General features: G+C 56.0%; 9 protein-coding genes across 9 annotated transcripts; 5 read left to right on the forward strand and 4 right to left on the reverse strand.

Moving 5' to 3' along the window:
• The first annotated feature begins 1,009 nt into the window (after window positions 1-1,009).
• Window positions 1,010-3,132, forward strand: N657DRAFT_692659 (uncharacterized protein). Its single transcript, XM_062797174.1, has 3 exons — window positions 1,010-1,731; window positions 1,802-2,030; window positions 2,082-3,132. The coding sequence occupies exons 1-3, from the start codon at window positions 1,457-1,459 to the stop codon at window positions 2,640-2,642; spliced, it is 1,065 nt and encodes a 354-aa protein (XP_062644535.1). The 5' UTR covers window positions 1,010-1,456; the 3' UTR covers window positions 2,643-3,132.
• Window positions 3,133-3,521: 389 nt separating this feature from the next.
• N657DRAFT_139532 (small nuclear ribonucleoprotein SmF) lies at window positions 3,522-4,271 on the forward strand. The gene is made up of 2 exons (XM_062785927.1): window positions 3,522-3,723; window positions 3,880-4,271. Exons 1-2 carry the CDS (start codon window positions 3,616-3,618, stop codon window positions 4,045-4,047), a joined length of 276 nt encoding a protein of 91 aa, XP_062644536.1. The 5' UTR covers window positions 3,522-3,615; the 3' UTR covers window positions 4,048-4,271.
• Window positions 4,272-4,402: 131 nt separating this feature from the next.
• N657DRAFT_624302 (Skb1 methyltransferase) lies at window positions 4,403-7,282 on the reverse strand (the record flags this gene model as incomplete). The annotated part of the gene is made up of 4 exons (XM_062790710.1): window positions 6,864-7,282; window positions 6,196-6,811; window positions 4,642-6,080; window positions 4,403-4,582 (listed from the first exon to the last, which is right to left on the reverse strand). Exons 1-4 carry the CDS (start codon window positions 6,996-6,998, stop codon window positions 4,403-4,405), a joined length of 2,370 nt encoding a protein of 789 aa, XP_062644537.1. The 5' UTR covers window positions 6,999-7,282.
• Window positions 7,283-7,686: 404 nt separating this feature from the next.
• On the forward strand, window positions 7,687-10,515 carry N657DRAFT_648550 (P-loop containing nucleoside triphosphate hydrolase protein). The gene is made up of 2 exons (XM_062793539.1): window positions 7,687-9,974; window positions 10,041-10,515. The coding sequence occupies exons 1-2, from the start codon at window positions 7,803-7,805 to the stop codon at window positions 10,155-10,157; spliced, it is 2,289 nt and encodes a 762-aa protein (XP_062644538.1). The 5' UTR covers window positions 7,687-7,802; the 3' UTR covers window positions 10,158-10,515.
• On the reverse strand, window positions 10,144-11,255 carry N657DRAFT_648552 (uncharacterized protein). The gene is made up of 3 exons (XM_062793540.1): window positions 11,216-11,255; window positions 10,614-11,153; window positions 10,144-10,513 (listed from the first exon to the last, which is right to left on the reverse strand). The coding sequence occupies exons 1-3, from the start codon at window positions 11,249-11,251 to the stop codon at window positions 10,340-10,342; spliced, it is 750 nt and encodes a 249-aa protein (XP_062644539.1). The 5' UTR covers window positions 11,252-11,255; the 3' UTR covers window positions 10,144-10,339.
• A 2,532-nt stretch (window positions 11,256-13,787) lies between these two features.
• On the forward strand, window positions 13,788-14,272 carry N657DRAFT_658142 (uncharacterized protein; the record flags this gene model as incomplete). The annotated part of the gene is made up of 2 exons (XM_062794865.1): window positions 13,788-13,892; window positions 13,958-14,272. The coding sequence occupies 2 exons, from the start codon at window positions 13,788-13,790 to the stop codon at window positions 14,270-14,272; spliced, it is 420 nt and encodes a 139-aa protein (XP_062644540.1).
• Window positions 14,273-16,807: 2,535 nt separating this feature from the next.
• Window positions 16,808-17,561, reverse strand: N657DRAFT_692664 (uncharacterized protein; the record flags this gene model as incomplete). Its single annotated transcript, XM_062797175.1, has 2 exons — window positions 17,267-17,561; window positions 16,808-17,149 (listed from the first exon to the last, which is right to left on the reverse strand). The coding sequence occupies exons 1-2, from the start codon at window positions 17,393-17,395 to the stop codon at window positions 16,808-16,810; spliced, it is 471 nt and encodes a 156-aa protein (XP_062644541.1). The 5' UTR covers window positions 17,396-17,561.
• Window positions 17,562-18,993: 1,432 nt separating this feature from the next.
• N657DRAFT_139690 (LCM-domain-containing protein) lies at window positions 18,994-23,225 on the forward strand. Its single transcript, XM_062785928.1, has 7 exons — window positions 18,994-19,354; window positions 19,417-19,643; window positions 19,727-20,097; window positions 20,150-20,412; window positions 20,467-21,234; window positions 21,292-21,963; window positions 22,018-23,225. Exons 1-7 carry the CDS (start codon window positions 19,259-19,261, stop codon window positions 22,819-22,821), a joined length of 3,201 nt encoding a protein of 1,066 aa, XP_062644542.1. The 5' UTR covers window positions 18,994-19,258; the 3' UTR covers window positions 22,822-23,225.
• Window positions 23,196-24,215, reverse strand: N657DRAFT_578858 (Chloroperoxidase; the record flags this gene model as incomplete). The annotated part of the gene is made up of 4 exons (XM_062789350.1): window positions 23,196-23,377; window positions 23,457-23,728; window positions 23,900-24,038; window positions 24,131-24,215. The coding sequence occupies 4 exons, from the start codon at window positions 24,213-24,215 to the stop codon at window positions 23,196-23,198; spliced, it is 678 nt and encodes a 225-aa protein (XP_062644543.1).
• Between the last annotated feature and the right edge of the window lie 171 nt (window positions 24,216-24,386).

The raw sequence follows: 24,386 nt of genomic DNA on the forward strand, positions 1-24,386 counted from the left end.
CCCGCGACTAAATAAGTACTCTATCCAATTCTCCCACTGTCCCCGTCCCTGCCCTCGGTGAGGGCATTTGATCTTGGGCAGAGGCAACCACTGTTGCCAGGCACGAGTGTGTTCCTTCACCTCAATTGTCGTCCAAATTCGTCGGCCCTGCCACGGAGAGGAAGGAACCAAGGGCCCATTTGGGAAGGTAGAAGCTCAGATAGGAGTCCCTGGACTGATAAGTTGCCAGCAGGAGACGGACCGTCTTGTATCGGTCATAAGCAAGCACCACTGGCACCATCGACAACTTGACCCTTAACTGTCAAGATGGGAAGAATCACCGTTGTCGGCGACTTTGCAACAGGGCCTTGATGGTTGTCCCGCTGCGGTTCGAGGGAGGAGCAGGCAAGTGGGGCCCACTAACGCAACTGGTCGAAACGGGAGGGGCCGGGGTTGTTCCCCGGCGTCGAGGCCAATTGATCGACACAACTTGGGCTGGGATTCAAGTTGTTGGTCCTGCAAGGCCAGCGCTACTTTCCCAACCGCCCATCACCAACTCGGACTAAGTTGATCTTGGGATCGTGAAAATAATTGCCCTCGGACTTTACACCAGAAAACCCACGTTCGTTTACGAGAAACGGTCGCGGCAGGCGTGATCTCTTCAGCTTGAGAAGCAAGCCAGCGGCGAAGTTGTCCCTTGCGTCTCCGCAGCTGCTTCCGTTCTTACCCATCTCGAAGTTCAGCTTGGATCTGCTTTCCCAAAACTGACGTCAGCGCGATTTCCAGCCGCAATCTCAGATGGCATCCAAGCCAAACATGGCTTACCGTCGACGACTCCGTCCTGAGAAGTCGGGGGGGGGGGGGGGGGGGGGGGGGGAAGGGGGGTAAAGACGGGAACCCCCGGATTTGAAACGTGCCGAAGGCAGTTGGCTTCTGAGCGAGACACCTGGTGCAGTGCGCGCTTGCAGCGGACACAGCCCGATGCCAATCAACGCCATTGGTGCATTTGCCGCTTCGAGTCCAATTCGGTACAAGCTCTGCATACAGAGACTCAGCAAGTGACAGGGCCACGGACGGGAGCTGCCGAGATGGCGGACCTGTGTTGTTCAGTGCTGCAGCAAACCGGTCTTTAAACCTTCAGTTTCCTCGTCCCAGGAGTGAGATCTGAGGCGGCACCTATTCCTGCAGAAGAGATACGACGTTTCGAGACCGTGACAGCGCCGCGCCGCCTTCCGAACCCCAAACCAAAGGAGTAGTGGCTTGCATCGAGCACAGTGAAAAAAGCGGCGTGCATCAAAGACCCCCAGTGGTGCTGATGCTGCCCGGAGATTTGAGCCGCTAGTTCGGGGCTCGATCCAACCATTCTTTCCTTGCTTAACTTCCCTTGCAGCGCGCCCATCATCTTCTCCAAGTGGAAGACTGTTGGTTTCGACGGGTTTGGCGAGGACGATAGCCCGATGCGCAGGATCGCTCAGCCATGACAATCGTCGGCCCCTTGACAACGACGTTTCGGGCCGCTTCAAGCTGTACCACAGCCACTCCACAGGTTTACCAAGTCTGGTCCGGCGCCGAGTCGAGTTATGTCGAGGGGCCGCTCTTCACATCGGGCTCCGACTGTTTCCCGAGCGGTTACGATCCGGCGCCCGCGAATTACTACTCGCCTGGCTGGTGTCCGTATGGGTACACGACCGCCTGCTCCAGTCTCGCGTCGGTGAGCACCGAGACAGAGACGGCAGTGATCTGTTGTCCAACGTATGTCGAACCCGTCAAGTACCTCGTTGATGACGCGCGGGCCGCCAACTAAACCTATGTCGCTGTGCAGCCATTTCAGCTACACCTGCGTAGCTTCCGCTTCCCAAGGGCAAGCCGCGCTGGGGTGCACGACAGCCTGGGCGGGGGCGGAGGCCGTCATCGGGGTAACAGTCGTTACCGACGGGAAGGCCAGCACCACAACGGTGGTTTCGGAAACGTCCAACACAATCACGGCGTATGGCATTCAAGTCCGCTTCAAACCAGGGGACCCGACACCGGTCCCGACCATCAATAACCCTGTAAGCCTGACTCAATCCGAGAGAAAACGCGCAGCTAACATACCTCAAAAGCCATTATCCACCATAGCCCGCACATCAATACCCTCACTATTCATTCCTACTGATCTCCTCGTCCCTACGCAACTCGCTTCCTCTTCCGCCTCCAGCGGCGTTAGCACCCCTGCAGCCATCGGCATCGGCGTCGGCTCCGCGGTAGCAGCTCTCCTTTTGGCCGGCGCAATAGGTCTCTTCCTCTTTCTGCGCCGGCGGAGGAAACGGAGGTCAAATAGCTCGTCTTCTTCGCCTCCTCCGGTTCCGCCCAAGGAATTGCCCTGGTCGCCAGTGCCTTACCGCACAGTGCCCCCGCCATACGAGCTTTCAGAGGAGACGTCGCCGCGGGCGCCTTCCATGTCCTTCTCGAAGCGACATCTCTCAATGTCGCCAGTGCAGCGATGGACGCCGACCGGGAAAGGGGTGGGAGGGGACAGCGGCGCGCTAGCGGGTTGTCAAGCGGTGGAGTTGGAGGCGCCAAGCGAACGGTCGTTGAGGGATAGAGCATCTCCTGGGTCGGAGAGCAGTGGCTGGACCGACAGGCAGGCTCGTGGAGGGACGATGCCGACACCCTGGATTTAACGGTGTTGAAGCCGCGCCCGGCCGCCGGCGGGGCGGGTCTTGTGCTGCGTGGTCACCACATGGCGGCACGTTCCGTCTTTATGCGGTTTCTCACTCCTGGCCGGTGCGATCGCCACGAATGCGGCCCAGTCTTGGGTCGTTCCCGAAACACGCAAGACGAGAGCACATAAGGCCTTTCATACTCCCGATTGACGGGTCTTGTTTGCCGGGGCGGAGTTCATAATACCCACCTGCACATGCGCCTTCACTTTTACTTGCATTCACAACGGCACAGCTGCGTTGGAACAGCCAGCACGAAGATTTATACTGGGATTGGCCGAAGTCGGCTTTTTTTCCGACCTGGTGGTGTATCAGGTCTGTTAATGGACTTCTGGTTGTTTGACCTGGAAGGATGGGCCGGCAAGTTTGGATTTGGTCCTGGACATTGTTGGTTCTTGGTTTGGGATACGTTTTGTGTAATGACGCTCCTTAACGTGCCTGTACAGTCTCGGGGTATCTATATACATATCAATCGGTATTTTAGAGAAATCAAGCAACCGGAAAGCTTGCCAGCGACTTTGACAAAGTCCACCTCCAAGGCCTTGATACCTAAAGGAGCATGACAGCCAATCAGGTGTTAGCCCATCTGTCGCCAGCTGCCAGACTCTCATATCAGCCTGCCTTGCGCATCTGCCAAGCTCAAAATCCCCAGCCGCCCATCACCAACTGGAAGCTCAACACCACATCTCGCGTCGTGTCCAAATTTCCACCGTCCGAAGCAGACTCAAGAAAAACACCGCCGTTGAGCACTTTGTGCAGGCGAATAACGATATCGAACGACCGGAATCCTCTCATCTAGGCGCATACCAAGACTAGACCACTCCCAGCTCACCGAGCAAATCCTTGCTCAGCCTCAAGCTTGCCTTGCCTTGCCGCAAACGCACCCGCGCATTCCACCGCAAAAGACCAACAGATAATCGAGTCGGCGACAACAATGAGTTTCGTCCCCGTCAACCCCCGGCCCTTCTTGCAGGACCTGATCAACAAGGACGTGATTGTGCGTCTCAAGTGGGGCGAAACCGAGTACAAGGGCAGACTGGTGGTGCGTTTTCCTTCTCTGTTCCTCCCCTTCGCTAGAACAATTTCCGCATCTTCCTTTCCCACTGTCTCTGCCTCCCTCCTCACTTTGGGCCCTTGTCCGTGGAAACAGAAGATGATGTAAGCGGAGGCTGACAAGACTTGGGGCGGGGTGTGACAGAGCATCGACAGCTACATGAACATTCAGCTGAGCAACACGGAGGAATTCATCGACCGCAAGTTCACCGGGACATTGGGCCAGGTTTTGATACGGTGCAACAATGTGCTGTACGTGACGGCGGCGGACAAGGGCGGGGAAGGAGATCGGGATACCAAGATGGAGGGGTAGCCGGGTTGAAGTTGGGTCATGTGGGAAGAAGCTGAGGGAGGTGCTTACGGACAAAAGAGTTCAAGGACAGGGCCACGGACAGGACAGCTTGATCGAGGGCGGCTCTTCACCTCCGGGCCTGTCTCAGAGAACTAGAACGATGGGGATGATATCCGCCGCCATGGCGTGGGATGGACGGAATCACAGCCAACAGGACAGTGGGAGAAGACTAATGTCTGGATAGCGGGTGTTTCGGCATGGATGCTCCATCTACCATGCAGGGACACACTCTACGAGAGAGGTGGCGTTCCTTCGAGCCATCAAAGCATCTAGGGACACTAACGGCCCTCCAACTAGGACAGCCTGAACCCGAGCCCTACATCAAACAGGCCACCTTGCGGCTGCTGTGCAAGTCCGTTGCGCCAACCTTGATCCGCGCGCTGGGCGCAATCCACGCGTACACCTCTATTAGCCACTCGTACCAGACCTTGGTGTCGTCCGTCTGCCGCCACATGCTGACCTCGAGCTCCGTGTCCTGCGGGAAGTAGAGCGGTTTCTGTGAACCGTTAGTCCGTCACCCTTCTTTAACATGAGACCAGAACAAGGCAAGCCCACCTTTAGCGGAAAGAAAATAGGGAACCACGAGATCATGTCTTTGCTCTTGCGGTCAATCTGATCCGGCAGGATGCTGATCTCCACGGGCTCCTTCCCGGTCCCAGTCTGCGAAGCATACAGCACCGACTCGAAGAAGCCTGCAAGGCCGTGGATGACGCCGCGCGTGGGACACACGAACGTCAGATGGCAGTGCCGCGCATTGTGCTCGTTGGTGCCGGACGCCCCAGCCATGCTGCCCACGCCGCCCGTGACGTACTTGGCCGCCTTGCCGTGCACCTCCGCAAAGTCATCGGCGTGAGAGACCTCGACCGGGTGGACAAACTCCCAGGCCTGCTGGAACCGGCCGTGGCCGGGGACCTTCTGGGCAACGTAGTCGAGCGCGAAGAGGCGGACAACCCAAGGAGTTTCGAACGCGTTGGGGTCGCCCACGACCCGCGAACTGATGTCGGCGAAGAGGCGGGGCGTAGAGATGGGGCTGAGGTGGGCCGTGTACGAGTGCGGGATGGATATGCCGTGCGGGCGTGCGAGATGGTGCTGGATGCCGTCGAGGCACTCGGGCGACAGCTCGTTATCGCCAAACGAGCCAAGCAGCTCCGTCACCAAAATGTCCACCTTGCCGATGACATCTTCCTGTCCCTTGAGACGCGGTCCCTCCCAACCGCGCATGTCTGTCTTGACGAGAGTCACCTCGTTGCCCCATTCCGCTTTGTTTTTCCGCAGCAGGTAGACGTAGGCGTCCTGGTTCTTCTCAAGCGCCCAAATCTGGATTGGCGTGCCAGTAATCTCGGCAGCACGCAGAACACGCGAGACCAGGGGTCCGCGGCCGGCGCCAGCGACCGTGACTACCAGCTCAGGGCTAGACGGGTTCGCAGGAGTTGCCGTTGATGTCGGCTTCTTGAGCTCCCTCCACTCGACCATCGCCTCCGTGATGGCCTTCTCGTACTGGTCATATTTCACCGGGTCACCCTCAAACACCTCATACGTTGCCGACTCTAGGTTATCGGCCAGTGGCTGCAGAGGCGGCTGCAGCCAGTCCTGGAAGCTTGTGAGAGTCGGTGTCTCCATTGCCGAGAATGGTGGTTGCTGACGCTCAAGGTACCTCATGTACCCGACGTGGGCGTGCAAAGCAGGCTTGTGTAGCCGCCGCCTCTCCTTGAGAGCGTGGTCTGCCTCGGCCAGGGTCGGGAACTCGCCCACAGTTTGGTCCGCAAGAGCAACCAGCTCCTCCGGACGAGGACCTACATCTGCGAGGATCAGCCAAGGAACGCTTCTCAGCCGCATGTAGCGGTTGATCAGATCCTGATGGTGCCGGCTGAGCGACGGATGCCCAGCACGGTTAAGCTGGAAAGTCTCGTTACTGATTGTCAGGTAATGTAGCGGCTCAGCAAACCACCGCTCCTGGAGAGCCTTTTCAGGAACTCGGCGAGGGATTCGAAGGGCTACTCATGGGTCAGTAAGTAAGCTCACCCCGAGCATACACTGAGCGGCGAAGGAGGGAGGCATGAGGAAGGCAGGGCTTAAGAGCTCACAAAAGTCAAAGCGGGGAAAACGTACCAATAAACAACCTCATGGAGTAGTTGCAGACGGACCTGATGGTGTTCCAGGAATCCCAGGCGCTGAACAGGTCGATTTCCTTCCTTGCCTCCGCCTCAGGCCCGTTGTTGGGGATGAAGATGGAGGAGAGCGTTTCAACTTTCTCCTCCAAGCCAGGCTCCCGATACATGGGCATGTGGATGATAATGTTGGCGCGGTTTGCTACATGCATCGCCTCCCGAATTGCACGGGCATACTGGGCAATGCCGCGGCTGCTGTCATCTTGGCGGGGACCAGGGACAATGATGGTTCTTGCGCCGCAGAAGTTGGCATATGCCGCCTCGAGATTCAAGACCTGGCGCGAGACACTCGAGATATGCGGGTCAGGGGAGCATAAGTCGATCCAGGGGCTGAAGTACACAGCGAGTGAGCCGATGTAGTTGCTCGGGAACAACGACGTGTCCTTGTCGGTCAATGTTGGCACGACAGGACCTGGCAGAGAGGGGTTGACCAGCTGAGTGGCCGTGAGCCCCCGTTGCTGGCTCCACTGCTCCCGCTCCTTATGATGGCTTCTGAGCAGCTCAACGACCCGGTCGAAGAAATGCTTGTTGGTGATGGGCGCAGTGACGAAGCGAAACTGCTTGCGGTCAGCATTGTTCTAAGCACCAATGCTCATGGAGTTGGCTCACTCCACTGTCGAGAAGCTGAGCGTACTGCTCATCCGTGAGCACCTCGGTCCGGGCAGAATCATGTTGGCCGATATAGAACACGGGCCGGTTTTCAAAACTGTCCGACTCCGGGTTGAGACTTCCACTGGAGGTCATGGCGGACAATTGGGTTTCCCGACCCAAAGAACGGACAATGGTTAGGTATGTAAGGTTCGAAAAGACGAGCACCTCAAGGCCACAGATCCGGAGCAAGTGTGAGTGGGATAAGAAGAGGTAAATAGGAAGCTCTCAACTTTGCCATATGCCCATGGTGGATACAGAAAGGAGAGTCTGCTGTCCTCACAGAAAAACACAACTGGGTCTGGTTGTTGCTGGTGCGGTGTACGGAGCTACAAGTCCAGCCACCACACCCGGTCACACAATTTCAGTTACACCAAACCCACCATCGTGCAGTTGAATTTCCTAGCAAGCTGCAGGGTGGATTGTGGGAACTGGGACCCTTAGCCTCGATAACGTCATAACGCCGATATGCCGATAAACGAAATGCATACACGTTTATAACAGAGTACAAGACCGTATCGAAGCGCCACACCACATTACCGCTCCGCAGTATCCGTTGTTCTATCGGTTTTTGACCGGTGTACACAGTCCAAGGCAAATAATCCGTATATATATGTAAGATGAAAGGCACAGATAGCTCCTTGCGGTCAATTTGTTGCAGGAGCGATGAGAATTCGGGACAAATACAAGCAAGGGCTGTTACTTAAGCCTCGCCTAACTGCCTATCGCTAATGTAACCTTAGAATGCACCCAAAAGTTTGGCCCAATCGAACTTTCGCATCTTCAACCACAGAAAAAGGTTGTTTGCAGCCTCGTGAACCAAAGCAAGGCAGCATCAACACGGTTGCCACTCGCTCACCGCTAGCACAGAGCCTGCAAAGCCCGATTTGCATCCCTGAGATGGCTTTCAAACGATCGAGTGCCGAAAGGGAGGATACCCAGGATTCCAAGCGACAAAAGACGAACGGCGACGGCAGCTCGACAATGGATCCAAAACAGAACCCTTACCTTGCGCACCAGTACGAGGACGACCAAAATGGCTTCAAATCACCACTTGACGAATTTGAGCGACATAAGACGACGGCCGTGCAGGCCGCAAAGGCTGAGGATTCGGATCTCAACCCGTGGACCGGCCTTCCTCACTCGCAGCAGTACTTCAAGATCCTCAAGACCCGCCGCGACCTGCCCGTGAACAAGCAGCGGCAAGAGTTCCTCGACATGTACCACAGCACCCAGATCCTCGTCTTCGTCGGTGAGACGGGTTCCGGTAAAACGACCCAGATTCCACAATACGTCCTCTACGACGAGCTGCCGCATCTGACGGGAAAACTCATTGCCTGTACCCAGCCAAGGAGAGTGGCGGCCATGTCGGTCGCTCAACGTGTCGCTGATGAACTCGACGTGAAGCTGGGCGAGGAGGTCGGCTACAGCATTCGTTTCGAGAACAAGACAGGCCCCAAGACGCTGCTGAAGTACATGACGGATGGTCAGCTGCTGCGCGAGGCCATGCACGACCACGAAATGTCGCGCTACGGCTGCATCATCCTCGACGAAGCCCACGAACGCACTCTCGCAACCGATATCCTCATGGCGCTGCTCAAACAGATTGCCGAGAGGAGGAAAGACTTGAAGATCATTGTCATGTCGGCCACCCTTGACGCCCAAAAATTCCAGACATACTTCTACAATGCGCCCCTGCTCGCTGTGCCCGGCCGGACGCACCCTGTTGAGATCTTCTATACCCCGGAGCCGGAGCGCGACTACGTTGAGGCAGCTGTGAGGACAGTGCTGCAGATCCACGCGAGCGAGCCTGAGGGCGACATCCTCCTATTCCTGACGGGTGAGGAAGAGATTGAGGACGCCTGCCGGCGTATTAGCCTTGAGGTGGATGACATGATCCGGGAGTCGGACGCCGGGCCGATGGCCGTCTACCCACTGTACGGCACACTGCCGCCACACCAGCAGCAGCGCATCTTCGACAAAGCACCGGAGCCCTTCCGTAAGGGTGGCCGGCCTGGCCGGAAGTGCATCGTCGCGACCAACATTGCCGAAACAAGTTTGACAATCGATGGTATCGTCTATGTCGTGGACCCGGGGTTCAGCAAGCAAAAGATCTACAACCCTCGCACGAGGGTAGAGTCACTTCTCGTCTCCCCCATCTCCAAGGCATCTGCACAACAACGTGCCGGTCGTGCCGGTCGTACACGGCCCGGTAAATGCTTCCGGCTGTACACCGAGAAGGCATTCAAAAAGGAGCTCATCGAGCAGACATACCCAGAAATCTTGCGGTCCAACCTGGCCAACACGGTGCTCGAGTTGAAGAAGCTCGGCGTCGAAGATTTGGTGCACTTCGACCTCATGGACCCGCCAGCCCCCGAGACTATGATGCGCGCCTTGGAGGAGCTCAACTACCTTGCCTGTCTGGACGACGACGGCGAGTTGACAAGCTTGGGCAGCCTGGCATCGGAGTTCCCCCTCGACCCGGCCCTCGCCGTCATGCTCATCTCCTCCCCGGAGTTCTATTGCTCCAACGAGATCCTTTCCATCACCGCTCTCCTCTCGGTCCCGCAAATATGGGTGCGTCCAAACAACGCGCGCAAGCGTGCCGACGAAATGAAGCAGCAATTCGCGCACCCGGACGGCGACCACCTCACACTACTCAACGCGTACCACGCGTACAAGGGCGCCGAGCAGGCGGGCGAGGACGTCAAGAAGTGGTGCCACGATCACTTCCTTTCGTTCCGGCACCTGTCGAGCGCCGACAACGTGCGGGCGCAGCTGAAGCGCATCATGGAGACGCACGGCATCGAGCTGGTCAGCACACCGTTCCAGAACAAGGAGTACTACATCAACATACGGCGGGCGCTGCTGGCGGGCTTCTTCATGCAAGTTGCCATGCGTGAGAGTTCCAACTCCAAGGTATACAAGACGGTCAAGGACGACCAGCTCGTCATGATCCACCCGGGCACCGTCGTCACGAGCCCGTACGACTGGGTCGTGTACAATGAGTTTGTGCTCACGACCAAGCAGTACGTCAGGACCGTGACCAATATCAGGCCCGAGTGGCTTCTTGTGAGTGATCTCCCAAGCTTCCTCCTTTTTGCTGTGATGAAGTGGCTGACTGGGACAATAATATAGGAAATCGCACCCAACTATTACGACCTCGAAACCTTTGAAAAGGGCGAGATCAAGTCGGCCCTGACGCGCGTTGCGGAAAAAATTCGCCGCCGTCAGGCTATGAAGGGCGGCAAGTGAGCCGGCTTTGACGCGAACGCTGGCTGGGTGTGGCGCCGTCCAAGGGGCATAGAGGAGAGCGAGAGGAAACGAATCGACGTCAGGGATCATGTCATCGGTTGAGGTGATTGTTCGATCAGATGGGATGCCAGGTATATCACTAGACATGGTAGATTTTGGCAGTGGTTGGGCGGCTACAAATGCTACACCCATGTTGTGTTGCAAGTCCTAGTTTGTATTATTGCCAACAACCTGGCCCGAGGAGTTATGGTGCATAGAGAGTGTTGCATGGTAGAGAACTTCAGACGGGGGTAGAAATCCGATGTCCAGACGACAAGGGCCAATGAAGCAGCTTCACGTTTCGGGGCTTGCTGAACCTGCAGAGCATCATCAATAGGATAAAACGTCATGCTCGTGAGCCAGTTTAAAATTTGTTCTTGCTGCTCTGTGGAACAAACATAGAAATGTGAGACATACAGTATGCTTCTTGCTTTTGCATAGATCCAACCAGACAAGTCGGTCGATAATCCTTTTTACAGTAAACGAACCCGTTTGTGCCCCGGCGGGGTTCTTGCAGGTGGCGTTGTTGGTTGGTTGGGACTCCGGCATATACGGGCCCGATTGGCACGTTGGAAGGGTGCCGGATCGAAGGAGGACAACTGTAAGATCAAAGCCCTCCCGTTCAACAAGCCCAACCGGGCTGCAAGGCATGCTTGAAGCGGCACACGCTAGTGCCCGTGTCTCCGCTGCCCTAGCCCGTCGGCAGGCTCCGCGGGCTTTGCTGTGCGTGAGAGATGACCGGCCCGACTGCGCCCCGCCGTTATAGCGGCAGCGTGCAGCCTTTGACTCGGCCACGGTTGCCGAGGCTGTGGAAGTTCCTGATGTGAGGCCCCATGATGCGAATACAGCACACAACCTAGACGCATGTAGAAGTGGTACTGCATGGAGAAGCACTGCGATGGACGTTGTGGCTGTGCTGCTGCGCTGGCCAATGCTCATTTCAGGGTAGTTACCTCTCTGTAGGGAGGGGAGATGAGGTGAGGATAAAGTCCAGACTGACTGGGGACCTTTTATCTGACCTGATTTCCTTTGATCGCTTGAAACCTTCCCAGCATCAACCTGTCGTCGCTGTCAGAAGCAGCGTTCCTCCGGGCTCGAAAAACGGTCAAGGGTGCCTCGCATGCTGAATGCTATAGATACCTAAGGTTGCTGCTGCCTCTGCCGAGGGACATGCCGACATTGTCCAGTTGTCTCCTGCCGGAGGCCCTTCGCTGGTTCGGCAGATGCCGCGGGGCTTGGCTGGCAATGATAGTACCGCGGACAGGCGACGATCCTGATGTTCCAAACCTGTCAAAGTCCCTGGCAAGGGCGGCTTAGTGCGACGAGATGCTCGGGCTGGCCCGCAGTCGATCCGGTTTTGGGGCCAAGACCGCCCCCTCCAGGCATGTCGTCGACTGCGTAAACTGGCCTAGCAATGCGACGCTGTCCCGATCAGTCTGCCAGTGAGGCCGAATGTATGCGCGACGGTGGGCCAGCTGTCCTGAAAAAGGCAAGGAATCAGTTGCTGGTAGGTCCAGAAGAATGCAGTTAGAGAACTCTCAGCTGTGTAACGCACACGTAGACTTTTCGAGACGCCGGGTTACTTGCCTTCGGCTACGCTGTGCCGCAGGCACGAACAAGGTGCTTGTTGGAACCTCGCCAGAAGTCGTGCATTGATTGAGCGAAGGTTTATAGCCGCGAAGAAGGGTCGCAGCGTTGATGTTGTCACGTCGGCCTGGATTTCAGGGGTAGCGATTGGCTCTCGGGAACTTCATGAGGCGGTTGGGCATATTGAAGGCCATTGTGGCGCATATGAATGCCCTGAGATCATTCGCTTCGTGTCCGGGCGGCTTGAAGTGTATCAAGCTGCAGGACCCACGACAGAAGGGGACTGTTTTCAGCGGGTGTGCGAGGCTGGTAGATGGGACGACGCGGGATACCGGAAGGTCTACACCGTCACAAGCGGGGAATTGTCTGGCAGACAGTTCAAGACGATAGGACGGCGAGGGCCTGCTGGTGAGGTCGCTGCAGCGGGGCTAGAAATCACGCAGGAATAGCGAGGCAAGTATGCCGCATTTCGGTATGTGTAGATCAAGTCCAGGTATGCTGTTGCTTCGCTCGAGATGATGCTCTGTACGGATCCGTACAAATTGAATGACATGCAATCATGCATCATTCGCGGGGCTGTCGAAAAATCAACAGTGCAAACAGGGAGAGCCGATTGGTGATTGCGGGGTTTCACAACTTCTCGGCTGCAACTCGTTTGGGCTGAGTCCGGTACGCCTGACCAGGGGCGGTTGTTCTACTTCACTGGAGGTTTCTACTGCTTGGTATGAGGTGGCTGCAGCTGCAATGCTGTTCTTCTTTCCTTCTTGTGGAGTGCCAATGCCTCGAAGGGAAAGATACCTGTGAGGTGACTATTTCATTATCTGTACACACATTTTTTCATATTGTATGGCACACAGTTTGGGACCTGTTCCTTCCAGGTTCTCAACTTTCCTTCCTCAGGCCCACTTCCTAACCACAAATTGTTGCAACCGTCTCACTGGTTGCGGATGGCCCTAAGAACTGAAACGGGCGAGTGCAAGGCCATGGACGGCTTGCGAGCGCTGCCCATGTACACCATGGGCTTTTTGAGTGGATTCTGAGGGACGGGCGATTGGTGAGACGGGGGCTAGCCGACGCGTGGCCGTTCTACTTTGCAGCGTTTTGGGCGACACCATCTTCCTCGGCGGGCTTCCATTGTCGCACAGCACACGGGAACCGTTTCCGGCCAATCTCCCACGGCTGGTATCTGCACCCGCGTTGCAGTCACCTCGGCCGCGGAAACATGCTGGAATTCCCTATTCGTCGCCATCAGACCAGACCCTTGCGTCCATCAAATCTGGGACACACGGCAGCTCGCCGATACCAAGCCAGTTGAACGTGCACCTTAGAACTCATACCATTTCACTCTTGCAGCGACCCAGACCCGGCCGGTCTCGTCTCCCCAGACTCCCAGGCGACATCATCACCAAAGTATGCTCCCGGCTGCTGTACCCTGAATCCCACCGGCCAAGACGTCAAGAATCAGTCCGGTCAGGTGTGTCAGAAGTTCGGCTCTCATAGTGCTGTCGCGCTCCAAGGACGCTGGTGCCTTGCGTTTTTAGTTAACCCGGACCTTGAGGATCTGGTGGCTATCGACTGCAGCAGAACGAGGCGTCAATGGCTGGAGGCACCATAGGGGCAGCGGGCAGGGTGAGTCGAGGATCGAATGGGCAGGTCCATGCCATGCAAGATCGATTCGCGGCATGTGGTTGAGGCAACCCCGGCCGCACCCCCTGTCCTCTCCGGTTTACAGTAGTTCTGACCTCCGCCGGCATGTCTCCGGGAGCTTGGCCGGGAGATCTGTGCGGTTCCTCGCCTACAACTTTGCAAGGTCCAGGTCATTTTGTCTATAAATCAACATCTCGCCGTCTTCGTCTCCCATCTCCTCTTTTCCATGCTTTGTTGGAGACAGCCCCATCGCAAGGGACACTCTTCCCTTCCGGCCGCTTGACTGTCAGCGGGCAGTCGACCTTGTTACACCTAGACCTCAGCTCTTCACCTTCCAACGAGGCCTACGCCCCCATCATGTCTGGTAGCGGCGGTTTCTACAAGTACCGATGCAAGTACTTTTACACATATAACTGCCCCAACTGGGTCTACTGCAACGGCCACGCTTGCGCCATGTGTTTGGTCAGTCTGCACCACTTCCCCTCCCATCCACGTCGTAGTACTGTGTAATTAACCCGTTGCCATAGGCCGAAGGTCGTGATACAGCAGAATCTGAGCCATCAGCGCCACCCCAGCAGCATTCCTCGACAGCCTGGCAACTTCAGCGGCGGCAGAACCCTTCAATAGCAGCCGAGATTTGCGTCCCGCAGGCCATCCACGGGACGCTTCGGTATACCGTCATGGAGATCGTTCCCACCGACGAGACCAGCCCGGGCGCGTACTGGGTGCTCCGGCAGAAGGCCATGGCAACGCATGCGCTTCCCTACAGCACCATAACCACCAGCGACACGCCACGGCCGGTCATGACCTCTGTGGGACACGTGGGCCAGATGGCCTATTGACGATTGAACGGCTTCGACAGCCTGTGAGATGACGATGCGAATGAACCGATTCCTTCACACTTTCCGCTTTGCTCCTCCCCCGGAACCAGTCCGTTTCATTTGGGGAGGGACCGGACCCATGGGGTAAAGCGTGGAACACGCAAGATTGATACCAAAATTGTGGCAGGTGGGCAATGGCACTGTACCTTTTACGGTGGGGGTGTTAAATCTGCAGGATGAACCGACATGGGGGGGCCGGTGGATGGGCTCGGCGTGCAGCCTGCGGGTTGGTGGCACAGCCCTTCTTGAAGGGACTCGACTGCTTGGTTTTTGAGGTGCTGTCACTTGTCGAATCATATACCAGACTGTACAATGAGCGAATCACTTCATTCAGGCACGAACCAATGACCAGACACGACCTAGATTACCAGCTCGCTCTCACGATGTGCCAACCAATGCCCAGCGCGGTTGAGAAGGAGCCAGTCCGCTTTCCCATCGCTGCTCGTTCAAAGCGCTGAGCGGGTTGCTATGTATGCCTCCGATGCAATGAGTTCTCGGTTGAGAATGAAACTCAGCCCCCTGATACCGATGCTGGATGTTCTAGAAGGCAACTGGCTGAGACTTCTGATATCAGCACGGCACCAGGGCCAGGCTGCCGCAGAGATCGCTGCCATTCCAGTACCGGCTCGGCATGTGGTTCTCCATTTGCGCAGTCAGACCAAAACTGTTGGTCGTTGTGAATGATTGAATGGCAGCTCTTCTCCAAGACCTTTGGATGCAGCTCGTCCGGCCGTTTTTTCTAGCGACCTCCCCTCCACAATACCCCGGCCGAATGGACAGACACGATGACTCTTACGTACATGCATTCGACGTCCAGAACCTGCTCCACAACCCAATCCAATGGAAATCGTCAGGGGTTTTGGGCGGCATCCAAATGAGTCTACTTTGTATGCACTTTGCCCATGGAACGATCAAGACACGACAGCGACCACAACACCACGGCACAGGCCCGTTCAGACGGCCTCGCAACGGTAAAGTCCTGGCGAAGCCGCACGATGCAATCCACCGACGGTGTTAACACCCTGCCTGCATCACATGTTGTGTGACAGGTCGCTTCCAATGAAGCACGCCTTATCGGATGGATCGAGCTGCGGGATGGGGCCTGCGCATGAACATCCAACATGTGGATCTGAGAGATGACGGCAGCCCACAAAGCTCGGACAACTTCGGCTTGTGACACGGAGCGAGGAGGGGTGCCATCGACCATGCCATGGCGTTGCCTGGACTCTGAAGCCTCTTGGCACTCTACCTCAAGGTCCCCGGCCCAAAATGCACGTCTCCAACTCTCGACTCTGTCGAAGTCGGACTACGTTGCCCCAGTCTATCCGTACTGTAGCGAACAGCAGGCCACGGGTCAAAAGCATTTGAGATGCCTCCGTTACCCCTACACAGCAATGCACAACTCCTCCAAACTGTGAACGACTGTGGGGGTTACAGTAGCAAGCTCCAGGTTTATCTCGCAGAGTATATCGCGAACTTCGGAACAACCTGGGAGAACTGGGCCCCACCACCAAGACGTTCTCAAAGCAATGGAGAAGCGGCGCCGACAGGGCTCGGCTCCGCCCGACCGCGCCGCCAAAACCATCGGTCCGCGCTAGCGTTAGCGAGAGACTAGCGTAACGGCTCAGATCCACACCAGTTCACGTCACCTTCCGAGGCTCGCGAGGCAAGAAACCTTGTCAGCATCCTTCTGCCACTCATGAATGAGAAAGACTCTAGGAAGGTTTTCGACATCAAACATCCAATATGAGCAGGACTTCGTAAACTTGAAGTCAACTCCACAGTGCAGTCTGGAATCAGCTGCTGCGGAACAAGGCTCGACCTCCGTCAACCGTCTCCACCGTTGATTCATCCCGTCTGGCCAAACGATCACACAAGAAGCCCCACTCGCATAAACCGGAGAGGGGGCAGAAACGGTTTCCATGGCCCCTTCTGAAATTTCAGCGTAACGTTGGCCAGGCTCGAGGCAGAACGGCAAGCATGTACAAAGCATCAAGCCACTTCAGAAGCACACCGTTCACTCAGACACAGGCACCGAGGTACAGTAGACGATTGGTCGCCCACGTGGCTGCTTGGTACCTTATTGTCCTGCAACAAGCCGTCAAGGACAGGTGATAATCATCGATCTGCATTACCGCTAGAGGTCACCGCAGGATACATCCCGGAGGAACAGATCTGGTGCCTGGCACTCAGCATGTCAGGCCATTCGTTACCATGTCCGGGTAATTGGCAGTCTCAAGAGATATAGGAATTTGGGAAGACCCAGTAAACCTCCTCACCTGCGACCAAGTCTCCAAGATCCCCCAACTCCACAGGCAATGCCGTTACTTCCTCCCCTCCCAGTGCCAGTTTCTGGGGCTTCTTTGCGACCCTGTCGGCCTCGACGAGGATCTTTATCTTCCGCACTTCGTCAGTGGGACTGTTGAGCAGGGACGTGTAGGTGAATTCCAGGTCGTTCACATGTTCCAGGAAATTGGACACGTGCTCCAAGAAGTTCTAGTCGACGTTCACACAATCCTCAAGAGAGCCGCCTGCTTTTGCCTCGATGAGATATCTCTTCAAGCGGTTGAGAATCTCCTCCAAGACGAGCCGGGCCATGTAGAGGCTCATCTCCAGCCATGATCTCCGAGAGGGGCAATGTTGGTTGTCATTCTCGATCCCTTCGAGCTCAGCACGAACGGCGGGCACAAGATCTTCCCTCCTTGACCGGGGCACCTCGAGTACGAAGCGCTTGCAAGCCACAAGCGAGAAACCAATGCTTGCGTAGGTAAGTTTCTCGCAGCGCTTGTGGTTCAATCCCTCCGAGTCGCCTTTGCCGCAGAAAATCTCGTAAACATCCTTGATTAGAGGGGGTTGACGTCGGGAAAGCCGGGGTAAGCATGCTATTTGGCAGAAGGGTCAGTTTATGGATTCGTTCTTTGAGAGGAACACGAAATGAAGGACGTTGGTAGTTACCTCCAGCTCCTGTGCCCCAATGGCAGCATGCTCGTCCCTTAGAGGCGCCTGGAAGTTGCAGAAGGCCATGAGTGCCAGGGGACCGCTCCCGTCGTCGCGACAGGCGGATGGCGCGGCGTGCTCAGTCATTTTGATGTAGTCTGCTAGATGATGGAAGTGAGCAATTCACACTTAGAAGAGAAGACGATTTGGAAATAACAATGCACGGTTGAAGTGAGCGGACTCAGTGAAGACGGAGTGTAAACGATTATCATGAAATTGATGGAAACGGCGCGCAATACCTTGTGTTACGGAATCCTCCATGTGATGGGCTGAGCCCATGATGGCCTCGGCAACCCTCGGCCGTGGTATCATGATAACGTCATCTTGAAGCAGGCAGTGTCTGTGTGTTTCGGAGCATATAAGAGCTGCCCTGTCTTCCTGTCATCTAGTTCTCTCTTTTCTTCTTCTTTCTCCATTCGAGGCAAACTCGTAGAGTCGTCACCAGCTAGTTGCAATATACTCCTGGGACCGTTACACTCCAGATCTCGACTATATTGGTCTCAACCGGTTCAAGAATAGGACAACAGTTGAAAGGTTACGGGATTGTTCGAGACGTAGTAGTTTGGACCACCGAACATGGGGAGGGTTGAGATCTGGCGTACGTGACGCGTTTTCAATCTTTGGGACCTTTCGAGTTGCAGGCCAAAAAGCAAAAGCTCACAAGCTAACCCTCTCCGCCCGTTGGACAGTAGCCGGCTACGGAATCTCTGCGGGGTTTTTACTTCGCGTTGGGGTGCCGGTAGGGCTGGGAGTCAACTGGTGACCTCTCGGTTCCGTTTGGCGGGGGGCCTCACCACCAAGCCGTGGGGCGCGACCACCGCTGTTGGCCGTTAGGCCACTCAAACGGTGGTCGTTAAAGGCAACCGGGACCTTCTTCACGTACCCGGGGCTGGCGTCCAGCAAGCAACCCTTGGACGACCTGGGAACGTCCACTCTCATTACGCCGCCCACGGCGCCCAGCATAGGAGTGATATCTTGCGAGAATCCTCTGGTGGTCGGCAAGAAATAGGAAAGATATGTCAGCTCCTCTAACAATGTAGAAAAGACATAATGTTGTGGCAAGCCCATGAAGAGATGGGCACTTTAGAGCTGGCTTTGGTTTTGCAACTTGCTAGATATCAAGTTGCTAACTCATTCACTGCACATAAGCACACAGATTCCCTTTTTTTTCTGTTCATTCTTACTTTCCCTTCTTTTGTTAACGCTATTTTCTTTCTTTTCAATGCCTTATCTTGTCATTTTCTTTTCTTTTTGGCTTTTCTTGTCATTTCCTTTCGTTTCTCTGTCAAGTCACGTCACCCAGTATGCAAGAAGTGCAACAATATATATAATAATCATCCAAGGTTCTTTACGCACTCCTAGAATTGACTCTCGCCTGAGTCATGCTAGACAACCATTTCGGTTCTGTCGAGTTGGTATGCACCTTACGAAGACCGCTGCCCTATTTCCAAACTTTCAATTACCTCCGCACCACCTCCCATCCAACTAACCCGGGCGAGCTCGTTCTGGGAGAACACTCCCTTCCCTCTCGGCCTCTCCTGGAAAGGGTCTAAAAGAAGGGCAGCTCACAACCCTAACCCTATACTTCCAGACTGCCCCGCGCCATTTGCGCAGGATGTGCTGCAGAGAGAAACGAGATTTCAGCGAAAAATGAGCCAGAGCTGCTTGCGGTCCGATGATGACTTGCACTGCTTTTTGCTTCTGATAATACATGTGTTGTGGATTGGTGGTTTATCACTGCTATCATCAGTCCCTCCACATTTAGTTGTGACCCACAGTGGGAATTACCACCAAGCAAGCACGAAAAGTGGAATTTCACGCTCCAAAGTTTCATCCACCATGAGACTGAAGCTTTCCATTGCGACCACGAACGAGAGTTTCCCAAAACCAGGGGAAATATATATCTCTTCCGACACCTTGGAACACTTGTAGCGCAAACCAAAACGAAAGATGACGCGAAAACCCAAACCGGCTACCAAGGGGGACAGCTCTGCGGCGCCTCCGAAATCCGCCCAAACAAAAGCCCAAGACGACCAGGTCATGGCGGTGCGCACGTCTCCTCTCCGCTTAAGGGATTTCGTCGATACTCATACACGTGGCTTCCCTAGACAAACAACAGCAGCATCGTCTCAAAGCGCAGCGTCGAGAAGCTCTATTACCCCAACGAGCCGCACTTCTTCCGCTACTTTGTCAAGAAGTTCCAGCGCCGCGCCCCGCTCATCAACAGGGGCTACTGGCTGCGTCTGCGGGCGATTGACGTGCTAGTCAGGGACTTCCTGAGAGGAGCGCGAGCGAGGGGAAAGAGGGGGGTGGTTGTAAATCTGGGGTGTGGCAGGTCAGTTCTTCCCCATCTCCTCTCTATCTTCCACAAGTGTCAGAGATGGATAAAGTTCGGGGGCTGTGCTGATGAGAGTGCAGTGATGTCCTGCCCTGGCAATGCCTAACCCGCTACCCGGAGGAATGTGGCAATGTCAGGTTCGTGGATGTCGATTTCCCGGATCTCATCGAGCGGAAGCGGCAGACTGTGCTCGGCACGCCAGAGCTGCTGGGCATGCTGACTGGCCTGAGGGAGAAGGAAGGGTTGGTCCGGCCGGTTGTGTTGGAAAGCGACCGCTATGTGCAAATCGGGTGCGATCTGAGAGATCTCGGGACCCTTCAGGCGGGGCTGGCCGCTGCCGTGGGGGACTTTGCCGAGTGCGAGTTCATCTTTGTGGCCGAAGTGTCGATAACGTACATGGAGACGGAGGGGGCGGATGCCGTAATTCGGTGGGCTTCGACGGTTGGGAATGGTGGGTGCTTCCCTCCACGAGTCCCGGTTATCTGGGTGCTGACATTATCCAGCCGAGTTTGTCCTGCTCGAGCAGATCCTGCCTGACGGAGAGAACCACCCCTTCGCCTCTACCATGCTGCGACACTTTGAGAAACTCAACACACAGCTCAAATCCGTCACGGAGTACCCAACTGCCACTGCACAGCACGCGCGCTTCTCGTCCCGCGGGTGGGACTCGGTCCAAGTGTGGACGCTCTGGCAGGCTTGGGCCGACGAGACCTTTCTCTCCGCTTCCGAGCGGCGAGCCTTGGATGATATTGAAGAGTTCGACGAGGTATGTGTCCGTCGCAAGTCATAGACCTTGCACCTCCTGACAACAGTCCTCTAGTGGGAGGAGTTTGCCCTCTTCGCCAGCCACTACTGCGTAGTGCACGCTCGAGCAGGCAGCACCTATACGCCGACATCGACGCCGTCTTTGCCGCACGGCCCGTCAATTCCCCTTTGGCACGCTGCGCTGCAGTTCGACGAATGTCCCGGAGCGAGGGGCCAGCGGCGTTTCGCAGCGGCTATGCCGTTATTTGAGGACGAGACGCAGCAGTCGGTTCTGAATGTCCTAGGCTTGGGCACCAAGAGTCGACTGCAGTCTTGTGATGTTTTCAGCCTGGGCGCTTCACACGGCGCAGGGGCACTTACCTTCCGTGACGGCGGTCCAACGACCAGGATGTGTCACTCCCTGACCGATCTCGGAGGTAACGGCGTACTTCTGGCTGGCGGTCGCGCCTCGCCGTCCAAGCCCCTTAAAGACTGCTGGCATTTCGATAAGGGTTCGAAGACCTGGAAGCAGACCCATGATCTTCCGGTTTCGTTATACAGACATGCCGTCACCGCCTTAGGGGACTCCGGGCTGGCCTTGCTTCTTGGCGGAAGAGGAGAGGTAAAGACGTTCGAAGGCTGCCTTGTGTACCATCCTGAAACCGGTTGGGTGAACTGTGAGATAGTTGGTCACAAGCCAGCGGCTGTATACGGAGCGGCTATCTCCTGCGGGAAGAGTCCGAGAGGATCTTCGTCTTTCCACGGGCTATACACAGGCGGTATACACAGCGGCCTTATATCTGACCAGACCTTGTCCTGGAAAGCCGATATCTCTGATATAAAGGTATGTTGCGCATTCTTTTTCAGTAGCTTGCACGAGCTTCATCTGACCTCAGCCCAGAAACCTACCATCAAGTTCACTCCGTTGAGGCTTTCAGAGAATGGAGACGTGTCCAGGTCTCAGTGGTTGTTGACTAGGTTCGGGGCAACCTGCGTCCAGCATGGGGACGAGTATCTCATCGTAGGCGGCGTCGCCAGGGACCATCTGCTGAGCCGCCGAGATGAGATGTTACTGTGCTCTGTGTCTGACGATGAGCTCACCATTACTCGTCGACTCTTTGGGCAGGGCACTGAGCACGAGTCAATAAACCGTCCGCTTTTTGTTGGACATTCAGCCGTTCCTATGCCGGACGGCAGCGTGGTGGTTGTGGGCGGTGGAGCAACGTGCTTCTCTATGGGCACCTTCTGGAATAAAGGTGTGTATACCCTCCGGCCGCCAGCCCGCGGGAGCCAAGCGGCACGAACATCTCCGTTCCCCCAGCGATGGGTGTATGCGAAGACTGTCGATATCGTTCCGGCCAACTTGAGTCCTGTAGTGCCCCCCAAGCTTCATGAGCATGGGAAACCAGCCTCCATCACTGCCATACCCCGGTTGAAGCTGGAAACTGCCGCCGACTTTCTACAGATCATACAAAAAGGCCTACCGGTGGTGCTGGAAGGCTTGGACCTGGGCAGCTGTGTTTCAGCGTGGACACTCAACTATCTCGTTGACAAAATCGGGGCAGATCGCAAGGTACCCTATGTACATCGTCACAAGTATCCAGATGGAATTTACTGACAAGAACAGGTGGTCATCCACGAGGCCGCAACCCAGGTAATGGACTTCACAAACAAGAACTTCCGCTACATCACCACCGGCTTCCAAGATTTCGCGAAGAGAGTGGGAAAGGGTGACAGGTTGTATCTGAGAGCGCTGTCCCACGAGAAGCCGTCCGAGAAGCCGGCGGTGTTGGCCGATGACTTCCCGGCCCTGGCTTGTGACTTTGTACTGCCTGCGCAACTGTCTCTGGTGTCGGAGAACCAATTCAGCTCTGTGCTGAGAGTGTCTGGGCCCGTGAATATGTGGTTACACTACGATGTGAGTTCCGCCCCTTTTATTCCATTTCCGGCATCTGTTGTACTCATGACGAGCTTACAGGTCATGGCGAACGTCTACTGCCAGATTGGCGGCTCCAAACGGCTCCTACTCTTTCCGCCATCCGACGTCGAGTACCTGTCCTTTGCGCCCGGAGCATCCAGCTCAAGCATAGACGTCTTCTCCTCGCTGGAGTCGCCCCAGCTCGCGCATACCCGGCCACAGGAGGCTGTATTGTCGCCAGGGGACGTGCTCTTCTTGCCGCCCCTCTGGCTGCACACAGCAACGCCGACCTCGGACAATAGCATCGCGGTCAATGTCTTCTTCAGGGACCTCGACGGCGGCCATTACGCGTCGGGCCGTGATGTGTATGGCAACCGGGATCTCGCTGCTTATGAGAAGGCTAGGCAGGACGTTGGTCGCATCGCGAGCAGCTTCAGGAAGCTGCCAGACGAGGCCAGAGCGTTTTACATCCTGAGGCTGGCAGACGAGCTCCGTGGACTGGCACGCGGCTGAGGGACTTAACGGGGTTCCCTGGCCAGCCTCCATTCTGACCACGTCGCATTCCTGTGGCCACTATGCCCCTGCCGCTCTGGTCAAGTCGCCTTCTGGGGTTGCCCGAGCGTAAGTCCGGTGCTCTCGTCCGGTGGGCTTGGGTCATCATCTGCGCCATGCTCACCGTCTTCGCGATGTCAAGAGCACACCAATGGTGCATATGGCCAAAGCACTAAAACTTGTCTATTCACAGAGCCCCCGGCACCCTGAGATTGTAGTCGATGCGCCGCCGTAGCGACAAATATGTCCATCTGCACACCATCTAGCCGCGACTGGCCTCGTCATCAGCCGCTGCAGGGCTGATCAAAACGCCGAAACAGTCGCTGTTTCATGACTCAGGCACCGAAGTGGGCACGGGTGGTGCGGCGCTTCTTCCCCGATGGACATCCCGTACCCGGGTTTTCAACAATGGCTCGGGTGATGTTCATTATCTCGCCCATGAAATAGTCCAAGTCTTCCAGATGAAAGGTCTCTGTCGGCCTGCGCCAGCCAAGGTGTTGAGGGAGCTGTTCATGTTCTGTTTTAAAGAAGTTCTGGTTAGCCCCCTGTACTGCCGCGGTGTAATTTTGAGACGAACGGGACAAGGGACGTCTCACCGAAAAGCCAGTTGACCCAAGACCTTGGGACCGTCTTCGAGGTCTTGTTGCCGAAAACGACAACGTACGCAGCCGACTCGCCAAAGGTGAAGGCGTTGCCAAGTTCGGACATAAAGTACGTCGGGTTGGCGGCCTGGCAGGTCTTGATGCGGCCCAGCCTCGCCCTTGCCGCATGCTCAAGGGTCACCGTCTCGCTGGTGAAATACGACTTGGTCTCGTCATAGACGCTCTGGTTAAAGACGAGGACGTTGCCGAAGTAGGCATCAGATCGGCTGTGTATCGGGTACTAATATCAGTCCACTGCTATGAAGCATCAAGACGAGCCGGTGGTTTCAACGCACCTGAGACTGGCGTCGTGCTCGAGGATGTTGTGGTTTCCGAGGTCATTCAGGGAGAAGGTGGTAGCGTTGGGCTGGGGGTTTGTTGTGATGGCGAAATCAAACAGGAAGTTGGCGAGCGTCTGGTTCATGTTGAGAGCGTCGAACAGAGCGTTTTCGACAATGACTCTGGTGAGATCCCTGCCATGGTGCGGCAGAAAGCCGTGGTTTGCGAGCGTATTGAGCATGGGGCATGGTGCTCGCACTGCGTGAAGGCCAGTCTCCCAATCAGCTAGTGTTTTCTTGGACGCACCATCCGTTCGCCATCATTAGCAGCCTGGGAGGTAGGTGGCATACCGTCGTAGGGTCCTGGGGGCGACCAGGTATCGAATCCCGCGAGCACCGGGCTGGCCGCCGCGAGAGCTACAAGAAGAGATTTCATCTTGCTGGCGTAGAACAAGAACCAACTTGAAGGTTGGCTGTCTCACGCCAAGTGGGAAAAGGAGGGATAACAACTTGAAGCCACCTCTTCTGGTGTTGCTCGAACGGAAACATTGGCTCTCTCATCCAGCATTCCACCTTTATATAGTGATGTGGTTCCCATGATTGGATC

This window comes from Parathielavia appendiculata, assembly GCF_033297405.1.
Source record: "Parathielavia appendiculata strain CBS 731.68 unplaced genomic scaffold N657scaffold_14, whole genome shotgun sequence".
Classification (NCBI taxonomy): domain Eukaryota; kingdom Fungi; phylum Ascomycota; class Sordariomycetes; order Sordariales; family Chaetomiaceae; genus Parathielavia; species Parathielavia appendiculata.

Coding starts and splice junctions, on each gene's coding strand:
- N657DRAFT_692659 (XM_062797174.1), top strand. CDS start 1,457: ATGACAATCGTCGGCCCCTTGACAACGACGTTTCGGGCCGCTTCAAGC. Junction 1,732..1,801: donor GCAGTGATCTGTTGTCCAAC/GTATGTCGAACC, acceptor GTCGCTGTGCAG/CCATTTCAGCTACACCTGCG. Junction 2,031..2,081: donor TCCCGACCATCAATAACCCT/GTAAGCCTGACT, acceptor ATACCTCAAAAG/CCATTATCCACCATAGCCCG.
- N657DRAFT_139532 (XM_062785927.1), top strand. CDS start 3,616: ATGAGTTTCGTCCCCGTCAACCCCCGGCCCTTCTTGCAGGACCTGATC. Junction 3,724..3,879: donor AGTACAAGGGCAGACTGGTG/GTGCGTTTTCCT, acceptor GGGGTGTGACAG/AGCATCGACAGCTACATGAA.
- N657DRAFT_648550 (XM_062793539.1), top strand. CDS start 7,803: ATGGCTTTCAAACGATCGAGTGCCGAAAGGGAGGATACCCAGGATTCC. Junction 9,975..10,040: donor TCAGGCCCGAGTGGCTTCTT/GTGAGTGATCTC, acceptor ACAATAATATAG/GAAATCGCACCCAACTATTA.
- N657DRAFT_648552 (XM_062793540.1), bottom strand. CDS start 11,251: ATGCTGGGAAGGTTTCAAGCGATCAAAGGAAATCAG. Junction 11,154..11,215: donor AAGCGATCAAAGGAAATCAG/GTCAGATAAAAG, acceptor CCCTCCCTACAG/AGAGGTAACTACCCTGAAAT. Junction 10,514..10,613: donor GCAAAAGCAAGAAGCATACT/GTATGTCTCACA, acceptor GATGCTCTGCAG/GTTCAGCAAGCCCCGAAACG.
- N657DRAFT_139690 (XM_062785928.1), top strand. CDS start 19,259: ATGACGCGAAAACCCAAACCGGCTACCAAGGGGGACAGCTCTGCGGCG. Junction 19,355..19,416: donor AAGACGACCAGGTCATGGCG/GTGCGCACGTCT, acceptor TGGCTTCCCTAG/ACAAACAACAGCAGCATCGT. Junction 21,235..21,291: donor CCGATATCTCTGATATAAAG/GTATGTTGCGCA, acceptor ACCTCAGCCCAG/AAACCTACCATCAAGTTCAC.